The sequence below is a fragment of the Pocillopora damicornis genome, chromosome 12, assembly GCF_964200805.1.
Source record: "Pocillopora damicornis chromosome 12, jaPocDami1.2, whole genome shotgun sequence".
Lineage (NCBI taxonomy): Eukaryota > Metazoa > Cnidaria > Anthozoa > Scleractinia > Pocilloporidae > Pocillopora > Pocillopora damicornis.
In genome coordinates this window covers 3,414,734-3,438,918 of record NC_142681.1, presented here as the reverse complement: position 1 = coordinate 3,438,918, position 24,185 = coordinate 3,414,734, and the positions used below count along the sequence as shown (strand labels likewise).

General features: G+C 38.3%; 3 protein-coding genes across 5 annotated transcripts; all 3 read left to right on the top strand.

The window, feature by feature from the left end:
* The first annotated feature begins 427 nt into the window (after positions 1-427).
* LOC113684931 (enoyl-[acyl-carrier-protein] reductase, mitochondrial) lies at positions 428-7,697 on the top strand. Of its 3 annotated transcripts, XM_089190087.1 has the most exons (11): positions 428-595; positions 922-1,019; positions 1,541-1,675; positions 2,086-2,229; positions 2,727-2,829; positions 3,558-3,660; positions 4,531-4,604; positions 5,128-5,188; positions 5,630-5,702; positions 6,442-6,604; positions 7,597-7,697. In XM_089190087.1, the coding sequence occupies exons 1-11, from the start codon at positions 456-458 to the stop codon at positions 7,694-7,696; spliced, it is 1,194 nt and encodes a 397-aa protein (XP_089046213.1). In that variant the 5' UTR covers positions 428-455; the 3' UTR covers position 7,697. The 3 variants fall into 3 exon arrangements, with proteins under 3 accessions (XP_089046213.1, XP_027058156.2, XP_089046212.1); XM_027202355.2 differs by lacking the exon at positions 7,597-7,697 and having other exon boundaries at positions 6,442-7,409; XM_089190086.1 differs by lacking the exon at positions 7,597-7,697 and having other exon boundaries at positions 435-602; positions 6,442-7,409.
* On the top strand, positions 7,522-16,106 carry LOC113684921 (uncharacterized). Its single transcript, XM_027202344.2, has 9 exons — positions 7,522-8,337; positions 9,377-9,512; positions 9,938-10,158; positions 11,303-11,855; positions 12,281-12,486; positions 13,328-13,611; positions 14,328-14,506; positions 14,922-14,980; positions 15,134-16,106. Exons 1-9 carry the CDS (start codon positions 7,913-7,915, stop codon positions 15,522-15,524), a joined length of 2,454 nt encoding a protein of 817 aa, XP_027058145.2. The 5' UTR covers positions 7,522-7,912; the 3' UTR covers positions 15,525-16,106.
* A 1,128-nt stretch (positions 16,107-17,234) lies between these two features.
* LOC113686262 (uncharacterized) lies at positions 17,235-23,965 on the top strand. The gene is made up of 2 exons (XM_027203868.2): positions 17,235-20,722; positions 22,065-23,965. Exons 1-2 carry the CDS (start codon positions 17,809-17,811, stop codon positions 22,130-22,132), a joined length of 2,982 nt encoding a protein of 993 aa, XP_027059669.2. The 5' UTR covers positions 17,235-17,808; the 3' UTR covers positions 22,133-23,965.
* The last annotated feature ends 220 nt before the right edge of the window (positions 23,966-24,185 follow it).

Genomic DNA, 24,185 nt, shown 5'->3' with positions numbered 1-24,185 from the left:
CACATGCTCTCCAGAATCCATTTTACAGAGTTGAAATGAGAGTACTTTATCGAATTTCCTACATTTTGGCAATGGCCATGAGCTATAAACTCTTTGATTTCCGCGAATTGCAGGAGGATCAACGCGAAAGTTTATCAAGACATGGTGTTTGGCTTTTGACTGCAGACGAAGATTCTATGTTGGCCAATCAGAATACGCGATTCTGGCAGCCATGTTGGGAAAGTTGTTTGAGAGTTGTCATGGAAATTTGGGCAGCTGTATGAAATTTGGTCTTTTTTGCGAGTCTTTTTCTCACATTTTTAGCCATTTCATCAATTAATCAAGTAAAACAAACGGACAGTGAACTGTACAAATAAAATGGAAACACCTCGGAATAAATGTTGGGACACTTTTTAAATTTCAGAACATAAAGAACAGGGTTAGGAGTGGGATCTGGGATCTAGTATGATTCCAATATGGCGGCTAGGTTGTTAAAGATTAGGCATCCTGAGCTAGCAAGGAAAAACGTTTCTTTTTCAAATATTTGGCGGTTATTTGGTACTAAATCCGAATCTGTCGTTTATTCTGAACACGGAGATCCAGAGAAAGTTTTGAGGTGAGAGGTGAGGATGATTGTGAAGAAATAAAAATTCGATATTTTATGGCTTGTTAAAAATTTTTCTTTAATTTTAATATGTGTACGATGCTTCCCGCTTTTTTATTTAATTGTGGATGTAAGTTTTGAACATTGGAGAATATTATGAACTTAAATATTCCTCAATTTTATCAGGGGTATGTTCATGCAGGTGTCATGCTAAGACAATGATATGGCTTTCGGTTGTAGACAGTACATTTATTATCAACTCAGTCAATTTCTGCATATCAATTTTTATCAATTAAGAAAGGAAATATTAATCATTATTTTTAAATTAAATCAAACAGATTAGAGAATGCAGAAACAGGCGAATTTGGTCGCAATTCTGTGTCAGTAAGGATGTTAGCTGCTCCAATAAATCCAGCTGATATCAATCAGATTCAAGGTTTTCCATGTTCATTTATGATGGTTTATTGCTCTAAACACCAGAATAACCTGCTACATATTATCATTTTGTTTGATATAAATATAGTCCATTTTTATTACCTTAGTATTAATAGCTAGGACTGTCATAAGTGAATGAAATGGCAAGGTATTCTGTGGTTACTCTGGTTACTGTGGTACTCCAGGTTCAATTAACAACTGTTACAAATCAAATTTACAACACACATTAACCTCAAATAGCTTAAGGAAGATTGTGGTTAAACAGAGCTCTCAAGTCTCATGCATTGAGTATGAGACTCGTGCAAACGATTTAAGGTTCTCAAGCTTTGAAGTTTCTGTTTGAAACTGTTCTTTTTGAGACTTCAAACTCCTCCTGCAGTGAACTACCTTAAAAATACCTATCTTTCTAGGTATAATTTTCTTCATGTTCAATTTTTACTCATTTCAAACAGTTTCCAGCTAAGGAAATTCTCATGCAGAGCCACTGTTACACTGGTCAGTATAGGTTAATTTCATCTACAGGTACTTATCCACTGAAGCCATCCTTACCAGCTGTTGGTGGAAATGAAGGAGTGGGAGAAGTCATAGAGACTGGGAAGGATGTACAGAACCTCAATACAGGAGATCAAGTCATCTTGAGAGCAGATCAGTGTTTAGGTAAAGTGATGAAAATGTGTCATAAAAATAGTATTTTGGGTGGATCAAAATGATTCAAGGCATCAATGCTAAGGAAATAAGTTCGTCATACAAAAATTCAACTGACAAAGTGAGCCATGTTAGAGCAACAGAAAGCTGCTGTGGCTTTATTTGGTTCATGGACTGTGCTGTATAAAGATATTAAAAAGTACAAGTATAAAAAAACACTACTGGCATGGTTTTGTCTTTTGTACTTTAGCTGTATACTAATATAATAGTGATTATGCTGTCTAAATGTAGGAGTATCTATAAAGCTCTTGCTCAAAATTGTAACTTATTAAATACCATTTATTTTTCCTTGTCTGACTCTAAGGCATTAAAGTGTCTGCAAGATAAAATATTTACGCATATTTTCTTTTCTGAAAAAAAAGGTTCTTGGTGCAGGCACTTAGTGGTGTTAGAGGATCAAGTTTTAAAAATTCCAAATGGGCTCCCTGTGGAAGCTGCTGCCACAGTCAGTGTAAACCCATGCACTGCATTCAGGTTATTGAAGGACTTTGAAGATTTACAACCTGGTAATATTAAATGATATCACAGTGACTGCATTTTAAGTCAACCTCAAGACCATATAAATATTATAGCACTAATAAAAAAAATGGTGAGGATATTTCAACACTCTTGAGGAACACAAGAAATCATAAAGGTCAAATGAAAAGTTGTTCATGAATGAAATGTTTTAAGGTTTTTTTTTTTTTGTGGGTGCTGATTCATTGAAGTTATTAGCTGTATGTCTCAAAACATCTTTTGTGTCATAACACTTGAAGCAATTGATGAAGTAAGTTCATTCTCTTTTGGTCATTGGTTTCAGTGGTTAAGAACTCTGATGTTATTTTTAGGGTGCCAGTAGTTGTTGGTATCAGTTGAGTGTTCTGTCCTGAGAAAATGAACAACATTCTTGTGTTCTCCCAGCATCCCACATGGGTCGTTACTTTGCTAAATCATTAACAGTGTGGTCATTTGCTTAAACATTACATGAAGTAGTCTAATCATGTGCTGTTTTTGTGTTTGCAAGGTGATACAGTGATTCAAAATGGTGCTAACAGTGGTGTGGGGCAGGCTCTCATCCAAATTGCAGCAGCCTGGAGCTTAATTACTGTCAACATAATTCGTAGTAGGTAAATGGGAAGTATCTCTTCACCCATTACAGCTTAATATCAGTATGCATATTCTCTACACTGTTCTCTATACATTTCTCAAGGTGCTTACAAGGAGAATTTATCTAACAATCAAGAGCATCTTTGATTGGTTGTCATCTCCTTGATTTTCATCCCGGGAAGCAGGATGGATGAAGCCTGTGTTGGACCTTCATAATAGCACAATGCATTGTAATATCAATGTTACACCTTTCAATATAAACTTTTGGTACCGAGACAAGAAGAAGTCTTACATTAGTTACGAAAAAAACCTGAAAAAACTACCTTTTAGAAGTGGCCAAAAAATATATGGAACCAAATTCATCTAATACAATAGCTCAAGGGCTAGAGGAAACGGTACAACTAAATAGATAAACACGTTTTATAAACATCTACAAATACAATTTCATGGAATTAATTCTAACAAAAATAACAAAAACGAACAGGTAACTGGGACGAAGACTGACCAATCTATAATTACCTAAATCTCTCGCCAAACACCGACATATACAAAGAACATCTCATGAAAACCCCTTGCCTTCTCAATGGTGCAGTAGTCAGAATATGAATTTCACCCAAATTAATTCATCGTCACAAATTGCATATTCACAGGTAACAGTTAAAATATTTTCGCCAATATTCGTAAAGTTTACCTCGTTCACGAATTCGCTTATAGAGCCTTTGATTTAACACCGATTGTTGCATTACAGACCCAATGTGGAGGAGCTGAAAAATCATCTGAAAGACCTTGGAGCTAATTTTGTCATCACTGAAGAGGACTTGAAAAGCCCTGAAATGAAGGAAATCGTTAAGGTTTGTTTCTCTGTGGTAAGAATAGGGAGTTGAAGCATCAACGTCTTTTAGTCGGGGATGGCAGCTGGAAGTTTAAAGTTCTTATTCCTGGTGCTCAATACACCTTTTTTGGTCAGTGTAGTTTGGTTTTAAATGCAAAAAGAAATATCTTACGGTCGCTACATTAGTTTCAGAGCTCGCCAGAGTTAGTTTTATTTTTCTTGCGTTTGCCTTCCGCTTCTCAAAAACGTCTCTGCTTCAGCTCTCTATTAACAAGAGTACTTAACTTTAACACTTCTGAGCTAACAGCTTGAATTGCCAGATTAGTTCACAGAGCTCTTTTCAATGGTATTGGTCTTCCAATCTTGCGCCATTTCCTCAACCAATCAGATATAAAATTAAAAGCAAAATCGGACTGATTTTAGACACTTTTGTCCGTTTTTATACACTAGTGTCGAATGTTAGACACTTTTGTCCAATTTTAAACACTTTTGTCCGTTTTTAGACTCTAGTGTCTGATTCTAGACACTATTGTCCGATTTTAGACTCTCAGTTTTGTCCAAATTTAGATACTAGTCTCTTTTTAGACATTAACGTCCGATTAAGAGACTTTTGTCAGATTTTAGACGCTTTGGTCCGTTTTTGGACACTAGCGTCTGCTTTTAGACTCTAGTGTCCAATTTTCGACGCTATTGTCCAATTTTAAACAGTAGCGTCCAATTTTGGAGGCTAGTGTCCGATTTTCACAGTTTGTTTGTTTGTACTCCAAGTTCCCCTCGGCTTCTATAATAATCCCTATGTTATATGTTCTGATTGGTAGTTGTGATTAATTTGGTTTGGTTTTTTGCGGAAAGCGCTCCAGTGATGTTGGTTTTGTTTATTTTCCCTCAGAATATTCAACGTCCCAAACTTGCCCTCAACTGCGTTGGAGGGAAGAGTTCCATGAGCCTATTTCGTTACTTGGCGTAAGTAAACATTAACGTGAGTTGTTTCAATTTTTGCAAATACCTCCCCAAGGCCGATAGTGCCGGCGAGCAAACTTTGAGTCGGTCCTGTCTACATGAACTCCATGTTGAAGGTGATTTAAACAACTTGAAGAAAACGACTCCAAAAATCGTGACTAAGCTCCTGTAACCTTAAAATCCTAGCAATGACCAATAAGTTTTTTTCCTAACAGTATATGTATGTTTTTATGTAGAGAGGTGGTAGGAATAAGGAAACATATCAAACGGGGAATATTGCCTGATCTAACACCAAACTCTTAGAACCCAACCTTGAGAAATACAAGGAAAAAAGTTAGAAGAATTAATATTGCGATCTTGGGAGTGAAAGGTTCAAATGGCCATTTATGCGTTTTAGAAAGGCTTCTGCTGGTTGGAGACTCGCGCATTACCTTTAATATGCATGGATATTCTAGTTTAGAAAGTTTGCCAGGTATGGTCCATTACCCATGTAGCAACATTCACTGATTTAAGTCTTGTATTTCAGGCCGAAGGGAACGATGGTCACTTATGGCGGAATGTCGAGACAACCCGTTACTGTACCAACGGTACATAAGGAAGTTTGTGTCATTTAATTTCCTCTTTCTAAAAGCTCTCTATTATAATACCCTGTCAGTCAGAGCTGTCTGGACAATTGTAGAGAAATCTTCAACTGAATGCTGAAAGAACTCCGGCAGGATTGCATTGGAGATGCATCTCGTAGTTCAAGAAAACCAATGAGAAGTGGTTCGTCTTTTGTTTTCTCTCAAACATATATCACTCCTCGGAGTAACTTGTCGCCATCGCCAAGGAACGATGGAAGACGAGGGAAGAGCAGAATAATAACAACAGACGATTGGCCGCATTAAACATATATCTATTACCTCTTGGCCAAGCTCTTTGTCTGTGGAAGATAGCAGAAAAAGGCATTAGGCTTTTTCGATCCCCTCCACCGACGAGAATATGATTCAGGAAATTTTGCCATAACCGTTTGCGTGTCATGTCTTTAGGGCTCCCTGATATTTGATGACGTAAATGTAAGAGGATTCTGGATGTCCAAGTGGAATGCCGAGCATCAGAAAGGTACTGAGCCTACTTTCCTAACAAGGAGAGAGGGATGGGGAAGTGAAAAGACGATATTCATTAATGAAGGTGGGGAGGGAAAATCCAGGAGGAGACTGGACCAGGGAATGGTCGCCCCAATCCTTTCTTCTCTCCCTTGCTTCTCAGAAAAAGAGCTCACCGAGAAAAGGAATCTGATAACTTTACTTAAGATTCCTTTCAAAAACCTCCTCTACTCAGTACATTTAAAAGTTTATAAAGGGCAGGTTTAGGAAACTTAGCCAATGTGTCATAGCGCATGCAAAACCTCAAGCTACGTGGACTAAGGAAACACAACGAGAAATAAAAATGTGACATCTTCTAGAATTGTTTGGACACGAACACCATGGAATAAAATAAATACAATAAAAAGAATGAAACGAAGGGTTTACAAACAACAAATGGGTAAGAAAAAACGAAAAGGAACTAGGATGGAGGAGATTCACGCGGATTGCAAAATTATTTTCCAAGATGGACAAACTACGACGAAAACATGTTTCTTGCACGTTTGCGAAATGTCCAACAGGCGGACAAACTTACCTATAGTTACCAAATTCCGGCTAAAACTCTAAAACAGATTGGTTGGAGAACAGTTAGATTGAAAGGCGATCTTTCATTCAAGAATGTGTCCATACTGATAATTTTGCTGGTAAATTAAGTGTTCAACTTACTTAAATAGCTTTCTCTGCGTCTGATAGTCCGTGTTTATTGTTCTTTGCAGATGCTATCAAATTAAACATGGTTGAAGAAGTATGTCAATTGGTACAGAATGGACAGTTAGCGTCCCCTCCTTGCACGAAGCATGCCTTAAAGGATTTCAAGACGGCTATCTCTGAGGCTCTCAGGCCCTACTCTAAAACGAAACAGCTTTTAATAATGACAGAGTAATGGTGAATGTGTTGTTAAAAGACGGTACGCTTCCTCATAGCGGCTCGTTTTCGAGAAATTTGAAAAGAAGACTTAACTCTCAAGAACTGAAGGGTTACTCCTTCAACTGACATCAACACGTAAATTTGCCGGCAAGTCATGAGCGTTTTGGATATAAATTCAGGAAAGATAGCTAATTTGTTGTTACCTGTCTGTGAGGCAGCGTATTAAATTTGGTAGGAAAATTAAAAAAAAAACTAATCACTCAGAGATTGAAAAGCTCAATACATGAGGAAGGTTTTAGCGTGATAATATTTTAACCAATTACCTCTGGGTAATGGATATGGCAATTTTTCTGCAATTTTTTTGGAGAAAATTAATCCTGCTAAATAACGACAGAAAGAGATTGATGACAATGTTTGTTGGACTAAAAGTCAATTTTTATTTTCGAATTATGGTAAAAAAGTGTTAGTAACCGCACTTTGGTCTGATTTGGAACAACTGGTCGTAGCACAACTGATTTCTTTAACCTTTAACACCTTAGCATCAGTATTCACATTCTCCTTACTCTTCTCTATACATTTCCCAAGATGCTGACAAGGAGAATTTGATTAACGATCAAGAGTTTCTGTAGTTGGTGATTATTTCCTTTATTCTCGTGAGCTTACTGTGTGATTCAGGGGTGATGTTGTTAGGAGAAATTAGATGCTAAACTATTCACCCCTGAGGGTCAAAGGGTTTGGTAGGTCGATTTTATCAGGAGCAAGTCAGACGGTTTTTCAGTTCCTCCTCTTTTTCCCAATAAAAAGAAGTGCAAGTGCCTCCTTCGACTGTACTTTTTAGACTTTACCATAACTGAGTTAATCCTATCCAGGTATGACAATTATGTCCACTCCACAGTGATGTATTGTAGTATGTGTTAACAAATTGTTTGTCCCCAGTTCCGATCACCGTGTACCTTAGCGATCGCACGCAAGTGTAAATTTGCGATCTATTTTTATCTCGATAGAATTTTACAGGATTCTTTTCTTTTGAACTCATGCCGTCGTTGCTTTTTGCGTCGAACGAGTCAAAAGAAATCTTCAAAAAGGAACGAAAAAATGAAATAAATCCCGGCGCTTAGAGTATCTTTACGTAGCACGCTGGGGTTTGAGGTGGCAACTGTTTACGCTTACACATCACTGCTAGTCACGTGGTACAAAGCCCTGGGATTGAACCCATAATTGAGACGTCACCGCCTGCACTTATGCCTCTAGTTCCTCGTTTGTTTTCTTTACGGAGATCATAAAGAATTGCACTGACTTTGTCCTTCAATCTTAATTGCAATGGAGGGAAGCGTCTCGATAAGAAAAAGTACCGACAAGGTGGAAATACTGGGAACTTCTCCCACATCCTCTGAGAAAGAAATGAGAGAGCTCAACTTTCGTCCTTATGAGAAGCGCGCTGCCATTCCTCTCTGGGTTTGGGTGCTCTTGGTGATAGCTTCCGTGCTGTTTTTAGCGGGGTTTATCACTCTCATGGTAGCTGTTACTAAGAAACCTTCCTGTGAGGGTGGCAAGGTTGATGGTGATAAAGGCAACGCTGGAAGCGACGTAAGTACGCCTTCGGTTTGTAAATTCTCAGCAGAAGCCGATCGAGTGAACCTGCCTGACTTCTTGAAGAGAGTGCATGAGGAACATTACACACAAAACAAGCACTACGTTATTTGGCGGTCAGATGTTGTTGATATGCAAGAACATGCTAAGCGAAGGTAAATTATAAGTCGTAAGTCAAATGTCCACAGAACTGAGAGAGTAATTCGTTTATAGTTTTGAATTAATTAACTTAATTGATTCCGTAGTCGGCTGCAATCCGTGACAACCCTTGATATACTGGAAACAAAACAGTCGCAACAACCCAGTTAGTCTACAGTTCTCCCTCTTTTTCTGTACAATGTGGGTAAGAATCCTTGAAACGTTCAGAAAAGCTAGGAGGGAGGAGGGGGAAGCGTGGAATGCCTTCATAGGAGCAATTTTAATTAGATAAAGCACATTTCATGAAAGCCTCTGAGTATGATATTTCTGAAAGTGTCCCTACTCATCTTTACAGGGCTTCTATTAATAGACTTTCCCTGACTTTTCCCTATAATATTAGGGACTTGAAGGGTGCAAATGATCATATTGCAAAGCTTGTTTAATCCTTTTTGCACTACCATCAGTATGCATATTTTCTACACAGTTCTCCTTAACTTTCCAAAGGTGCACCTTTAGTTGATGTGGCCTTCATGTTTGATTCAGGGGTGATATTGCAAAGAGAAATTAAATACTAGTCACTCTTAGGGGTTAAATGGTGAGGAGTTTTTAATTGGCTTGGTTTGGCTCATGTTGTTTTCATTTCTCTCACATTCCATATTTGATAAGTACTATGCTCAGATAGACTGTGAGATGTATTTTGAAAACTAGAAACCAGACCACTATAAAATGAAACAATAGCGAAAGAATTTTAAATCCCTTATTCAATGGCGTGACATTTAATTGGAGCGGACAATAAACCTACTGCTTGTATTAGTACCCACTCCTAAGGGGCTTGAAAAAATGCTATACAAATCACATAATATCCACATCTATTATATATTTAAAGCCATAAAATAAGGTTTATATATGGACAGAATTATGTGATGTATTGAAAGTCCATTAGTTTGATTGCAGCTGATTGAATCCAGTAGGATAACTGTATATTTAAAGATATAGTAACATCCAGCTTGTTATACATGTAGCACTGTGGTATATAAATGAGCTGTTATTTTGCAGGTTTGCGCCCTACAATCCTGACCCAAAATATTTGAAACAAAAGACAGACAAAGCAAAAGAACTGCTTCAAGAAATAAACAGCATTAAAATTGATGAAAACAAAATGAAACCAAGAGAAGTCAAGGCACTTTCTCAGGTACACTTCCATTAGTGACCAAGACAGAATTTCTCCTAACAATATCAATACAATGTCACAAAAACATGATGAAAATAAAGGAAAATATCATATTGGGGATCATAAGTTGATCCAACATTAAATTCTCAGAGGTGATATAATAAGAAATTTATAGTGGACAGTAAGGAGAATTACTTATGAGATGGAGGAAGTGAAAGGGTTAATGAAAATCAAGATGCCATTACTATTTCTCAGTCTTGACATACACAGACTAAGCATGCAAATTGTTCAGAAGTTGAATTATATCAGTGTGGTTTAAAGAAGTGTAATAGATACTGTATTTATTTGTCTCTAAGTTGAGCCATTTTTAGGGGATGTTCAACTCAATTTTAGGTAATGGATGATAATTGTGGTCTTCAGTTCTTAATCATAAAAATTATTTTTAGGTTAAGCATTTTCTCCAGCATACATTTGGTGCTGCATATAGTGAGAATTATTATTCTGGAGACTGGATGCTGGGCCCTGATGTATTTTGTTGGCAGTCAATTTGTAATCTCTATCACATCCTTGGTGCTTTTGTGTATCATGTTAAACCAAAGACTTTTAAGGATGTGGAACTAGTTATCAATACCTTCAAGAGTCATAAAACTTCAATTGATCGTTATAGGTATGTACATATATATTGTGATATAAATGAACTGCTTGGTAGTTATAGTTGTGATTTGATTACAAGGTTTTCTGTAAGTTTTGAAGAGGTAGGTGTATCAAGTCTATATTTTGTAACATGTTCACTTTATACTTAATTAGATATCAAAAGTTTTTGGCAAAACCCCTTGCTGTGTACTTAATGATGTTTCCTGGCTGCCTATGATTACAACCTCAGTTAAAATTGCTTCTTCTCTCAAATGGGATGTGGGAGCATCATAGATTAACTGCATTCCCTGTATTTAGTCAGGCTTCTATCATACTGTGAATGTTCCCATAGCCATGAATACTCATGGATGAAGAGGAGTACTAGAAAAACAAAGACCCAAAAAGTATGCCTGTGATGGATTCTGAACTGTGATTACCCAGTTCATACTTCAGTCTTGTGGGAATAATCCCTTAACCCTTTAACTCCCAAGATCTAATTGTCGATTCTCCCCTCCAGCTGTTACACATTTCCTTGTAAATTAGTTAGAGGAATTTGGTGTTAGGTCAAGATAATGACTTCTACCTGATACGTTTGAGTATTCTCGTCACCCTTTTGTGAATAATGTATGGATATTATAGGGAGAAGTTACAAGTGAATCACCTTTGGGAGTTAAAGGGTTAAGAAAAATATTGAGGGTGCATTAACCTAAAGTGATTACAGTTGGTGTGGTTCCTTTCAGTAAGTGGTTGTTGTGTAAAATAACTCTTTCTCTTGGACTATAATCAAATGAGAAAAGTCATCCACATAGTTGTTGTCTAGGATATGTTGTGTCTTAAGGGTGCGTATAAATTTGGGTGGCACCCTCAAAAGGAGATAATATTGCCCTTTAGGAATTTTCCCTATATTTTCTGAGTTGACACCTTTTGATTTTCTAGGAGGGGGAAAAGGGTTCATCAGGCCAGCCTTGCAGCTACAACATACCTCTGGCATTGTGCAAAATTTATTTTGAACAAAGCAAAAACTGTTAGTGGCTAAGATTATCTTCCAGATTGCATTTGCGCATCACTGATTTGCAAGCACCCACTTGACTAGTTATGCAGAAATTGATGTACATCTTGTATAATCTTGGATGAATTATATGAAATCTGGGTTTTGTGATATGTTTGAATTTTGATAGAGAAAATATGAAGTTAGGTGTGAAAGCTGGGATGATACGTACAGTAATTGACTGTCAAGCTGGTGTGGATGCTCTAAAGGAGAAATACAGACAGCTTTCATTGGCTGATAACAGCAAAGGTATCCTCAGTGAAGACTTTGTGAAGAACTATATTTTGAACTCAAACTACCTAGCTAATCTGGAGGATGGAGTGAACCAGAAATGGTCCACTGCCCACAATGGCATGAGTGTGAATGACTCACTTAAAGACGCATTGAAAGAAGGTGTTGGCCAGCCTTTGTTAGATCTGATAAACTACCTTCAGACTGAGCATAGGAGGCACTGTTTGCCAAATGATTTTGCAAGTGGTTTGGCCAACTTGCCTGTTGATTATGTGTACACTGATGGTATTGCTGACAAAAGTCAGCCCACCACAAAAATTCTGCCAACTGGAGAGAAGCTGAATGGTAAAGAATCATACAAGATGATTCTTTCATATTTTACAACTACTGACATTTCGCCTGAGGATATTTTCGCTGAGGGAAAGAGACAGTTGGATTTTTTCTATGGCCAGGTAAGTTCACCTTGTCACTCTCCAGAGTGATAAAGACTGAAGGAGAGGAAAGAGAGAAATGTCTCTAGTCCAGGCAATTTGATTTTTAAATGTCCCACTAGAGTTCTCTCAAGTTAGTCTCCTAAATGAAAGGGTTTTCTTTAAAGAACAATGGACAGCATGTAGTTTTTTTTCTATGAAAGTGGCTTCAAAGGAATTTCTCCTTACATCAGTCTGTTCTTAAATGAAAATGTAATGAGAAAGTAGAAAATTATCAACTTGGGGATAGTATTTTGTATAACCTCAAATTCTCACTGCTAATATCATTAGAAATGTATTACAAACAGTTCTGAGAGTTGATATTCTTATCGTTGAAGTGAAAGGGTTATTCGTTTGATTCAATGCCTCTTCCTGTTCCTAGAATGTTAATTTTTTTTGTATTCCAGGTAGTAGATATTGCGAAAAAGTACACTGGGAAATCAAATGAAACAGAAGCTATCCAGGTATTTCGCGATATACTGAACTCCTCCAGCATGTGGCACAACAATGGCTCTTTTCCCAAGAACGAATCTGATGAAAATGCTTTCAAGAAGTGTACAAGTCCTGAGACAGCTGCTCAGTTCTGTCCAGTGAGGTGGAAGGCCGTCAATAAGTATGAAATTTGAGTTGTTATTAATTACTTAGGAGGTATCAGAGAAAGTTTCGATTGAGTGCAGAATTGCTTTCTTTTTGCCTTACTTCGTGCACTACGTGATTGGTCTAGAAAACTTGCACCACTTTTTCAAACTATCGTAATCAAGACTAAAATCTATAGTGACTGGCGTGGCCATTTGCGTTTTCCCGCGCTAGAAGCAGACTGCTTGATGTTACTTTGAACCCTCATGGGCTTGTTGTAATATTTTCTCTTGATCTGATTGGTGGTTGGGTTTACTCTTGTTTTGTTTTCACGACACTCAGTCCCACTCAGCAAGTACAATGGCATTACCACCTATGGAGGCATGCCTTAGGCAAATACATCATGCCAGTATACATAATTTTGTTAGTCTCGGCCACATGATATCCAAAAACTTCTGAGATGCAGACACTTTCGTTTCCTTATGCTTAGTTTCTCTGCCCACTAAAAAGTTAACGAAAGTATTTTTGTCATAACAGGGCAATTTAGTACTATCAACTGTGTTGATAACGTAAATTAGCCACCAAAAAGAGTTGCAAAGCTGAAGTTTCGAGCGTTAGCTCTTCGACATTCGCTCTGACGAAGGGCTAACGCTCGAAACGTCAGCTTTGAAACTCTTTACGGTGGCCAATTTACGTTATCAACTCAGTTGATAATACTGAATTACCCTGTCATACTTTTTCCACCGACGCAGCACCACAGTTTCTTTAGAAACTTACCCTTTTAATTTTTGTTGTTAATTCAGCTTTTTCTCTTACTCTTCAGCCGTTCATTGAGATGAAATTTGAAAGCCTAACCTTGTATATTTGTTCACTCCCAGATGGGCGCGGTACTGTCGTCAAGTAATGGGGATGCTTTATCCAAAGATCACAAATGCGTTCTATTTCACTGGTTCCAAGAACACAGTTCCAAACTGTCCTGTAGAGATGTTACCACATTACAATCCTTCCAATGGCGCTCAGTTTTTTATGCTGTCTGATGCAGAATGTTCCAAACCCACTTACTTTGGTCTTCCATTCTTTCTGAAAGACTTCGGCCCAATCTTCCAAGAGTGGTCCGTTACCGGTCATGAGGCCAGGCCTGGTCACCATACTCAGGTGCAAGGTAGGTATTAGTTGTTTGGTTTTTCTCAGCAACTTGGAGTATCAATACTCCCTTTCGATGATATGTTTCAGGTTCCGCTGACAGCTTTCTGGAGCCTGCAGTGCAGGCTTCTTATGCTGGAGTTAACGTTATAAGCTCGTGCTCCTTTATCCGACCGGCCATGATTCGTTTGGAGTTAGATGGTGGGGGAAGGAGGAGGGGGATGGGCGAGCATTCCCCCACCCTCACCCCTCTCCTTGTTTTTGACCGTCGACTGCCCCCTTGGTACAAATTTCTTACTCTCCTCAGCCTTCCGATGCCATTAAAATCGAAGATGGCGACCATAATTTCGTTAAGAAAATACTGAGCACTCGCTCTACAGGCCAGCTTTGCTCTGGTAGCCATAGCACTCTTGGGTGGAAATAGATACTGTAATAGGAAATATTCTCGCTTAGAGTCATAACATCACGACCCTTGACTGGTATCGAATCCGCACCTTTCAGTAAGCAACCAAGGGCGTGAACCACCAGGCTACCGCTTGTCCGAAAGTGGAGGAGGCTTTCTCAACTAATAAGGAATCCTTGTTGGGAAATCTTGGCTATTTTTTGTGGGAGAGAGTCCTCTGACGAATCAGGAAACGAAGAAAAGGAAAACAATGTGATTCCGGATTACGTGACTACCGGTACATCACTAGGATTCGTTTGAGTATTGACTCATGTATTTTGGTGTGCTTTCAGGCCAAGTAGAGCACTTTGCTGACCAGTGTGGAGGAATACCAGGCTGGCTGGATAACAACACATACTACACCGCTTTCACTGAGGGCTGGGGATTATACAGTGAAAACCCTATTCTCTCTGATGACACGGATACGTACAAAGACAACCTGCTGCAGAAGTATGGCATGGTGAAATGGCAGGTATGTGTGAAACTTGAGTGATTTCTAGGTTCTACTCTACCCATTTATTCTGTACACAGGAATAATATTTTATCTTTTGCCTCGCGCCCACGAAGTATGCGTTGCATTACCAAAATCTCTTACTAAGATGGTATTCTTTTGAAGTGTATTTCTGATATACACCATTTAAAGATTGTAATAAAAGCAAAAGAAATAATTGTGGCACAAGAAACCACAACAGAAAGTCTTGTCTAAACAGGGCAATCGTAAAGCACCAGCGTCTTAAATCTGTGGTATGCAAGCTTAGTTATCATGGCACCAGTTTTGAAAAATTGATAAACGTAGCCTACTAAGTAAGTTTCTACAAGTAGAGTTATACTTAGCATTCACGTTTTTTTGTCTGCTTGTTTCTTTGTTTGTTATTTTTGTCATGCAGACCTGGCGTGCAGTACGACTTATTGTGGACACAGGGCTGCATTATCGAGGTCTCAGTAGGTAAGTTCATGTTCCTGTCATGTTGTGTGTGGTTGACTGTTTTTTGAAAGTTGTAAGCTGCAAGTTGTACTGGTAGCTTTTTCCAAAATTCTCACACCTCCACCCCAACGATGCTTTTTGCGAAGTCGCACAAAACAATATTTTTTCCTTTAGAACTGAAGCCCTTGCGATGTTCGAAAAATATGCTTGGGACACTTCGGATTTTGCAGTGAAGGAAGTTACACGGTACCAGAGCGTGCAAGGCCAGGCAACGGCGTACATGCTGGGGAGACTGGCGCTAATGCAGCTGCGTAACAAGACTAAGGAAGCCTTGGGGAAGAATTTCAACCTTAAGGATTTCCATTACCAGGTGTTAAGTCAAGGGTCAGCTCCGCTGTCTTTCCTACAGTCTTATATCGATAGGTACATCAAGTGCATGAAAAAGGAACTTGGGAACGAGGAGTGCAGTTATGTGCTCAAACCGGTTAAACCTGATAAAACCGCTAAAGCTGAAGTGTCTGCTAAGCAAATGCCCCCTATGATTGAAAAAAGGCACTATGTTTAGCCCGCCCAAACTGCTCTAGGTTGTTTTTCAGCGTTTTTGTTTTTTTACATTAGATCGTTTATCGATTGTATCAAATTGTTTTGCCTGAGATGTGTTTTTTTTTTCTTTTTCATGCTAGACTACCTTACGCACTCTTGTAAAGCTCAAAAACTTACTATTGATAAAGCTTTGCAAAGTTATAATTTTCGTGATAAAATATCATCTGTTTAGTTTGTAAAGCACCGATGGCTTAGTAACGGAACTGCAGTTTTAAAAAGAAACAGCTCTTTTTCAAGGGGCCGGCTGTTAGAAAGGCGTTCAGCGCGAAAACTAGAATTTAAAAGTCAACCACTGTGTTAATTTCTTTCTTTTAAATGCACATATTGGAGAAAGGGTTAAAGGGGTTTTAGCCCGACATAAAGCAAAACTGAAGAAAATAGAGTAGAAATGGCTTAATTGTCAGCAAATCAAATAGTTCTATCAAGTATTCGCACTAATCCTGGGTTGACTTAATCGTCTTTTGAACATACCGGCCCTCGGCCAGATTTTCGGTTGTGGTAATCCAGTTGTAAATGATACTATTAAAATTACACAGTCCCTCAACAGTAGTAGGCTGTTCTCTGGTTTAACTTAAATGTTGTTTGTTTGCGGTTGCTTAATTGCTGTTCCGTTGCGCATCATCGTTAGTCGGCCAGTATGGACAAAGAGTCGATGTTTGCGATGGGAGAGGCGCAGAGCAATGTCCCCTTCCCCCACCCCCTGAGGTACCTAGTTTGAACGTGTTCCAAGATTTGTCTTTGAGATGGCTATTAACGAGGGAGAGCGCCCTCTTATCGATTAATTTCCTCCAAAGTCATTTCCGCGGTTTGATCTCCCCTGAGTACCGGTTTGAATGCCATGAAATTTCAGGCTTTTTTTCTAAACTCTCCCCGACTTGTGACCAAATGGGATTATTGTCACATACCACCCATGCGGACATGTTTATCAGTGTCATCTTTTCTTTGATTCAACCGAGAACATTAAATTCTCTTTTCTCCTGAATAACAGCCTGCGAGTATGCTGCAGCTCGAGCGCTTCTTCGTCTGCCAGTAAGAGAGGCTAAAGAACACTCGTACTAAAGCGCTGATAATGACGGCTTACTCGCAGGCTATTAATGACATCTTGATTATTTTTTTTTCTATTAGCAGGCTCGTTTAATTTTTTTAACTGTAATGATTACAGTTCCTGAAAAAAACGACATTTACCCACTTTGTCATTTACCTCCCGCCTAAAGTAGTATCATCCCGATTTCGCTTTTCATTGGAGGTGTCTTGCACCCTACCCGAGGGGGATACTTGAGCGCTGACTATTCAAAACTGATTAAAAGACAAACAAAGCTGATAAAGTCGCAGAAGTAAACATGGTTAGGAATTGGAGATAGATTGAGAAATGGGTCTCCTTCAAAGACCTCCCAAACAACACGGAGAGGTACAATGTATTTCTGGCTAGGAAGTTTTCAAAATTATCCTTTTTCCAGAACGGGGTATAATTTTGTCGTTGCAAATGTAAATTCTTTCGAAAAACGAGGTCCACATTTGGAGATCCGGGTAGCAAATGTCCAAAAACATACCACAGAAAGCTTCTTTTTAGAGTGGGGAGGGGGGAGGGTTATTTATCACTATCATTTAGTTTGTTTTCCAATTCAACAAAGAAATCAGGTGGTCTCCCTGATCAAACCAAGTAAATATATTCCGTGAAGTATGCCGCAATTTATTGTTAAATTCCACAGCAAACAGTAGATTCCACTGAAATGTAAGTGACTTTCGTTAGCATAACGCCTAATTCCTCCGGATTAAATTTAATCGGCTTTTGATAGACCGGATCAGTCCGAGAAAGGCACCAAGTTTATCCTCACTAGACCCCCACTGAGTAAAATATCTCCCTGAGCGGAGAGTCCAGTTTGGACAGAGAGTAATTCATTAACATACCAGCAATGTATGCAAAATCGTGACAAGACAAATTGTTCATTGAACAAGAAATTTTTTACGCTTGACTGGCTTTGTGTTTGTCTCAGTTCGATACGCAAGGTTTCTCCACAGTTGTTGTGGTTTTTCCCTCAAATGCCTCTCAGACACCGTACCTCTGCGAGAATTAGCCATTCCGCGTGGGTTAAGTGAAGGAATTTTGATAGACAAGGGTATTTTATTACACCACTATAATCGCCTTCGTGCGCAGAGTGCGTGTCAACGTGAGAAATCTTCCATCGGGTTGTAAATGAAAGTTTGTGCTTCAGATCATACAAGGAATACTTTCCTCTGTTTAGGAAATGAGGAATCCTACAGGTAGTCATCGCGATGCTCCACTCACTGTCAGCTTTCCAGTTCCGAAGAAGGCAGCAAACAAACTTCGCAGCTTGGCGATTTCCAAGGATCGTCGCCTGCTTGATCTGGGTGTTTTAGCTGTGCAGATCAATGAAGGAGAAAGCATTGTTCTTGGGATTAAGCTGGGAAGGCGAAAACTGAAGAGAACGGAAGTGGAATCCAACAAAACTAAGGGAAATACTTGTAAAGGAAGAATAACAAAGAGGCATTCGTCGTTGCGTAATTTGGGGACTGTTCACCATATGCCGACATCTTTGTCGCATGCAGACAAACCGGCAACCGCGCAAATCACATCGTTCTCTTCACCTAATCACAAGGACGAGAAGAGTGCAAGCATAAGAGCAGGTAAATCTAATGGAGATGCTCCGGCAAATGAATTATTCAGCAGCATGATCTCGGGCACAAGCGACAAATCTACGAATGGCTCCAATTTTCAACTATCGGATTACAAAACTCGTAGTGACAATAGAGTTCTGTCAGTGAATGGAGTACTAAGTTCCTCCAAAAACAAAGAATCTCGGCTGGATATATCGCACAGTAATGTTGGCTTAGCGAGTGGTAGAGGTTTTTCGAGTTCAGAGTCAAACTTACGGAAGTCTAGTAGCGGAACTTGCAGAAATAGCCGCGAGACACCTCCAAGTCCTGCTGTGATTTCTGGAAGCAGATTTTCAGCAGATCGGCGTTTATCTTCTCCTAACGGTCAAAGAGCCAACAATGCAAGTCCTTGGTCAGAAACAAGTAGCACTAGCTCGGATGAAAATCTGGAAGAGGAAGTTCGTCAGCTGATTTACAACTGCTACATGGATCAAAGCAAATACAGTGCTGCAGACATGTTAAAACAGCTAGCTAAAGCACATACAGGCACTAAAGAAACCAGCAAGTCTACCATGGGAAATACTTCTGTTTCTTCATCTGAAGTCAAAACTGTAACTGTTACTCCAAAATCTAGCTCAAATAGTAGTATTTTACTAGGGCAACCCAGAATCTCATTGAGCAACAAGAGAGCAGCAATAACTGGAAGTTACCGTGAGCATGTGAAGAATATCCGTTGTTATTCTCTCACGTCCCTTACTACGAACACAGTAACAGTGAACTCTACTTTGAATGTGCCATCCAGTACAAATTCACAAGCAGATACATCCCAGAGTTGCAAAGGGAGTATCACAACCAATTCACTGAGTTTTGGAGAAAGAAATTTACCCACGAAACCTACTACCCACTCTACATCATCTAAGGCTTGTACATCCTCCCAAACACTAAACATTCTTACAAGCTCTTCTCAAACAACACCAGCCTATCATGGAGCACGCAAAGTATTGTGGTCAGGTGCAAATGTTTTTCCAGTCAACAGATCAACTTTAGGATCTTCCTTAGAAACTGCATCTAGTGAGACTGCAACTTCACTTTTGCAAGCATCAAAAAACAATTCACCATCCATTTTTGCACAGATTAATGCTGCAACTCCTTCTCAGACAACCACATCAGTACCCTTTGAGACAAATAATTCTGTCTACATCTCTAACAAAGTTCCTGAAGAGGAACTGGCTAAAGAGAGCAAAGTGTTGCAGAGTGACTTGAAAACAGTCATAATGAAAACTCCAGCATTGGCCCTTGATTCACAAGAATCAGTATCCCTAGCTAAGCCAATTACCAACAGTCCACAAGCTGCAAAGCCTGTAGTATCTCCAATTGTCCCACAGGATGGTAACAGCGTTCAAACAGTGAGCCAAGGAACCAAATATGTGCAAAATCTGACTCTTGCAAGGTCAGCCTTGCCGGCTGCTAATGTTGTTATTGCTGGAACAAACACTCAAACAACTTGGTCCAATCAGCAAGTTTCTCCAACATATTTTTTAGGTGCGCAAACACAGTATGGTATCTACCCAGCAATGTACAACACAGATGTTAACAACAACCAACTGGCACAGCAGGCAGTTCCAGCTGGATACCCTTTGAACTATGTTTATCCTATCAGTATTGTGTACCCTTATCTGTCAGTAGCACAACCCAGTGGTGCTAAAAATCCTGATGGTGAGGAAGTCAAACAGGAGAAAGGAGATACAGATGTGGAGAAATCAGACACATCTGTTTCACGTGAAGCTGCAGCAATGCCAAGGAACGATTCTTCAATGTCAGTTCATCAAGGAAACAGTTTGAACACTGCTGGTTTGGTTTCAACCAACAGTAACACAGCTCCTGTGCAGACACAGTTTATTGACCTGGCCAGCTCCATGAGATACTGGCAACAGCTCAATTTACTGTACAGAAGTAGACTGCAAGCACTAACTCCTGGCAGCCTCTCAAATGTCGCTGCAGTGCCTTCCAATCCAGCAAATATAACCTCTGCAGCTGTGACATCAACTTCTGATTCAAGTTCAGTTGTATGTGGAACAGCTGTGGGGTCTAGTCCACAGGAATTTCCATTTTCTAAGTCAGAACTGTCACATTCAAACATTTCCAGAAGTTCTTACTCTGAAATCTTGAAGAAGGTGAAACCCGAAGAGGGATCTGAACTAGGACAAAGTGACTTAAAGGAGTTAACCAATGACAGACCTTCAGTCATTGTGGCAGCTTCATGTAAGGACAATGCTGTTAAGATGGAAAACAATCAAAATGGGACACAGAATGAAGGCCAAGAGCTTAAAGAACTGAATGAAACATTTTCTCCTAAATTTCTCCCTGGAAAATTGCAGCACTTTTCCAATGAAGATCTGGCAGAAGGAAGTAGTCATGTTTCAACTCCAACTCTGAGCTTTGTCCATGACAGTTCCATAGCATATGTGAACATTGGGAACAGTAATGGTAATGGATACAGCCATGCAAGCTACAGTGGGAATCTTGTGGGAACAAGAAGATCATGTAAGTTAAATTATTTAACTCTCAAGATCTCATTAGAAATTTTCACTTTTAAATACTGTAAATGACTTAGAGAAGATAGTGCTTTACAGCTGATATTTTTTGGAGAATTCTCAATGCCTGGTTGCTGAATTGTGTATTAGAATTACAAGGAGTTGCTTGTCAACCACTGCTAGGAGTTTAACCCTTTAACTCCCAAGATCTTGTTAGTAATTCTCCTTACTGTCTGCCACATAGTTCTTGTGATGTTAGTTTGGGGGATTTGGTATTGGATCAACTAATAATCCCCTAATCAATATTTTTCTTTATTCTCATCACCTGTCTGCTTGATATTGTATTGATATTGTAAGGAGAAATTAGGTCATGGTCACTCATGGGAGTTAAAGGGTTTAGACTGAAAGAAATCCTATGGTGTTGTTAGAGAGCAACTCAATTTTTGAGTGTTGTGCAACCAAAACCAAATTAATCACAACGAGAAGTAACCATCATAAAGAGCTAATAAAACAACTAGGTAGTTTTTAACCCTTTACACCCTAACACCAGAATACATAATCTCCACACTACTATGGATATGTAAATATCATATAAATCAACTATGGATTAACCCTTTAGCCCCTAAGAGTGATTAACATCTAATTTCTCTTTACAATATCACACCTGCATCAAACATGAAAGTCATGAGAATAGAAGAGATGATCACCAGCTAAAGCAGCTCTTGATTGTGAACCAAATTCTCCTTGTCAGCCTCTTTGGAAATGTATAGAGAGTAGTATGGAGAATATGCATTCTGATGTTAAGGTGCAAAGGATTAGTAAATGAAGATGAGAGTGATCATTGCAGTTCTGAACATTAACGGTAGTGAAAACAAAGCCTGAAAAAAAATTGGGCTTGTACAGGATTTGAACCCATGACATTTGCAATACTAGTGCATTGCTCTCTGCACTGTTCTCTACACATTTCCTAAGGTCCTGACGAGGAGAATGAGTTTAACAATCAAGAGTTTCTTTGGTGATCAGTTTCTCTATTCACAAGACCTGAATGTTTGATTTAATGGTGCTACATGTACATAAAGAAGAAAGTATCAGCATATGTTTGGCTTGGAAGTGGAGTAAATTTTTTTAAGACTAAATTTAGAGCATGCCATAGCAAGCTAAGATTTTTATTGAAACTGCAAAACTAAAGTCATAAATACTTCTGTGATAAAGTAATTAAATGAAAACACAGTTTCAATTTTGTTGGACATTGATTTCATTAGTTTTCTAAGTCCTTCCAGTGGTAAGATGCAATACAAATGACAATCAGTCAGGTTTACTAACTGTATTCTCTTTTTTTATTTAATAAACAGCTTTGGAAGGTCAAGAGGATTCTATTATTCGGCCTGCAAAGAGGAAAAAAGCCAAGAGATCGTTATAACATCTTTGTTTTAATATAAAAATATATTTTTCATACCCTAAAACTGATTAAAACCTTATATGTCCTCACAAAATCAGTTTTATAGGTATATAGACTAGGTTGAATTATGTTATGCTTATAGTAATACTCTGTAGAATCTCTGAGCCAAATTACTCTCTGCATTTATACTTGAGGAATTCCAATTGTTAAACAGGTAAATGAGGAAACACTGTTTTTTGTTATTTACTTGCTGTTTGCTCAGAATCTGTTGATGTTGTTTTTTGGTTGTAAGTGAATGGTGGTCAATTGTTTTTGGCAATTTTTGTAATTCCTCCTGCTTAATTATAAGTTTACTTATCTAAAAGCCACATTTTTATCATAATGTATGTCTTTCTAGCAGAATAATAGGTAAGATGTCATCAGGAGTACAAGGAAATTTAACAGGGACAAAGGTTTCACAATATTCTCCAAGTGATTATCTCTGCCACTGCTTCTTCAGAGTATCCTAGTTTGAAGAACTCAGGGAGAAGATTTCTCTGTGATTGGTAAAACTTTCTATTCTCTGAAATCTTCTACTGCTGTAAAAATCCAAAATGGTTACAGTACTATCCATGCCCATCAGTATAGAACTGCCTGTCTTACAGGCCCCAAGAAGAGATTTAATGATATTTTGTTTTGGTTGAATAGTATTTTTTTCTATTATGCGATGTTCTCAGAGCTAAGATGGAAGAAAATTACATTTTTTATGCTCGTTAGAAATCAAGGAAGTTTAACACCTTAAATTGATTGTTTAACTTCAACTATTACCTACCGTGCAAAAATTCTCATTGAAATTCCAGTACATTTTCTCGCAAATATTTTATGAGAACAGAGAAACTTGTCAGTCAGAGGATGTTACATTGATTTAAAATGGAATTCTCTGGTCTAATTTACAGGGGAATGCATGGTGGTCAGTCGGGAGAATAACTGATTTGATCTTGGGAGTCATAGGGTTGAATACGTTATTCCTCTCCACGGTGTTAGAAATTTGCCTAAACAACTGTCATTCTCAAAAGCCCAAACTAAATTTCTAGATAATTTTTATTTCTGCAAATTGATATATTCAAATAATTAGTTATGGTTGTAAATTCTACTAAATGCAATTTACCTCGAGAAAAAAAAGGAAAGGAAAAAATAGTGTTGTTGTTGGAAAGTGAACCATGCATAGAGAATCTGTTTTTACCGTAACAAATTCATTATGTTACAATATTGTTCCATTTTCTACTTTTCATAAATCTTTGGATTATTTGCTAATAGAAGTAAATATTGATAAATTGTTATGAATATGTTTGAATTTATATTAGAAAATATTTGGTTTCAATAATCTTTTTTTGATTTGGACTTAAATTGCATGTTTGCATAGACTGTGTTCTACATGCATGTTAAAGAATTGTAAAATGTGCAGGTAGTTTGTCTAGATTGACAATTACTTTCTCAGCTGCCCCTAAATGTTGAAGAGTATTTTTCAATATTTTCTTGATATCAAGGGAGTATCTGTTGATAATATTTTCTAATTGACAAAGCATGACTTTGTACTATTGCGAAGTTTTCTTTTGACCATTTTATACTAAGAAAATTGCATCATTATAATGCTATTTTTGTGATTACTCCCAGAAAAGAAACTCAAATATTATTTTTACAATTATAGAATTATTTTAAGAATATCCTAAGTTACAGCTAATACATAAAGATCATTGATTTGTTGATGTTTACTGTTTGGTGTAAAGTTGACATGGGTATAGAGATTTGAAAGTTAATATTGAAACATTGTTGGATTTAGTTACGTCATCTGTAATAAACAGTGAAACTACCAAACTGTGAGGGATATATTATGTGTGTAACCCTAACCCTAACCCTAAGCATTTATTGGTAATTCCAATGATTATCATCACTATCAAGATTTCTCTAAAACCTTGTTCATAAGAAGAGAGATTTGAAGCTTCCCCTTTACAGACGTGACCAGCGCATTTTTCGAAAATACGTACGTGAAACGGGATCAGAACCCCCCTCCCCTCCCCCGCGCCCTTTTTATTTT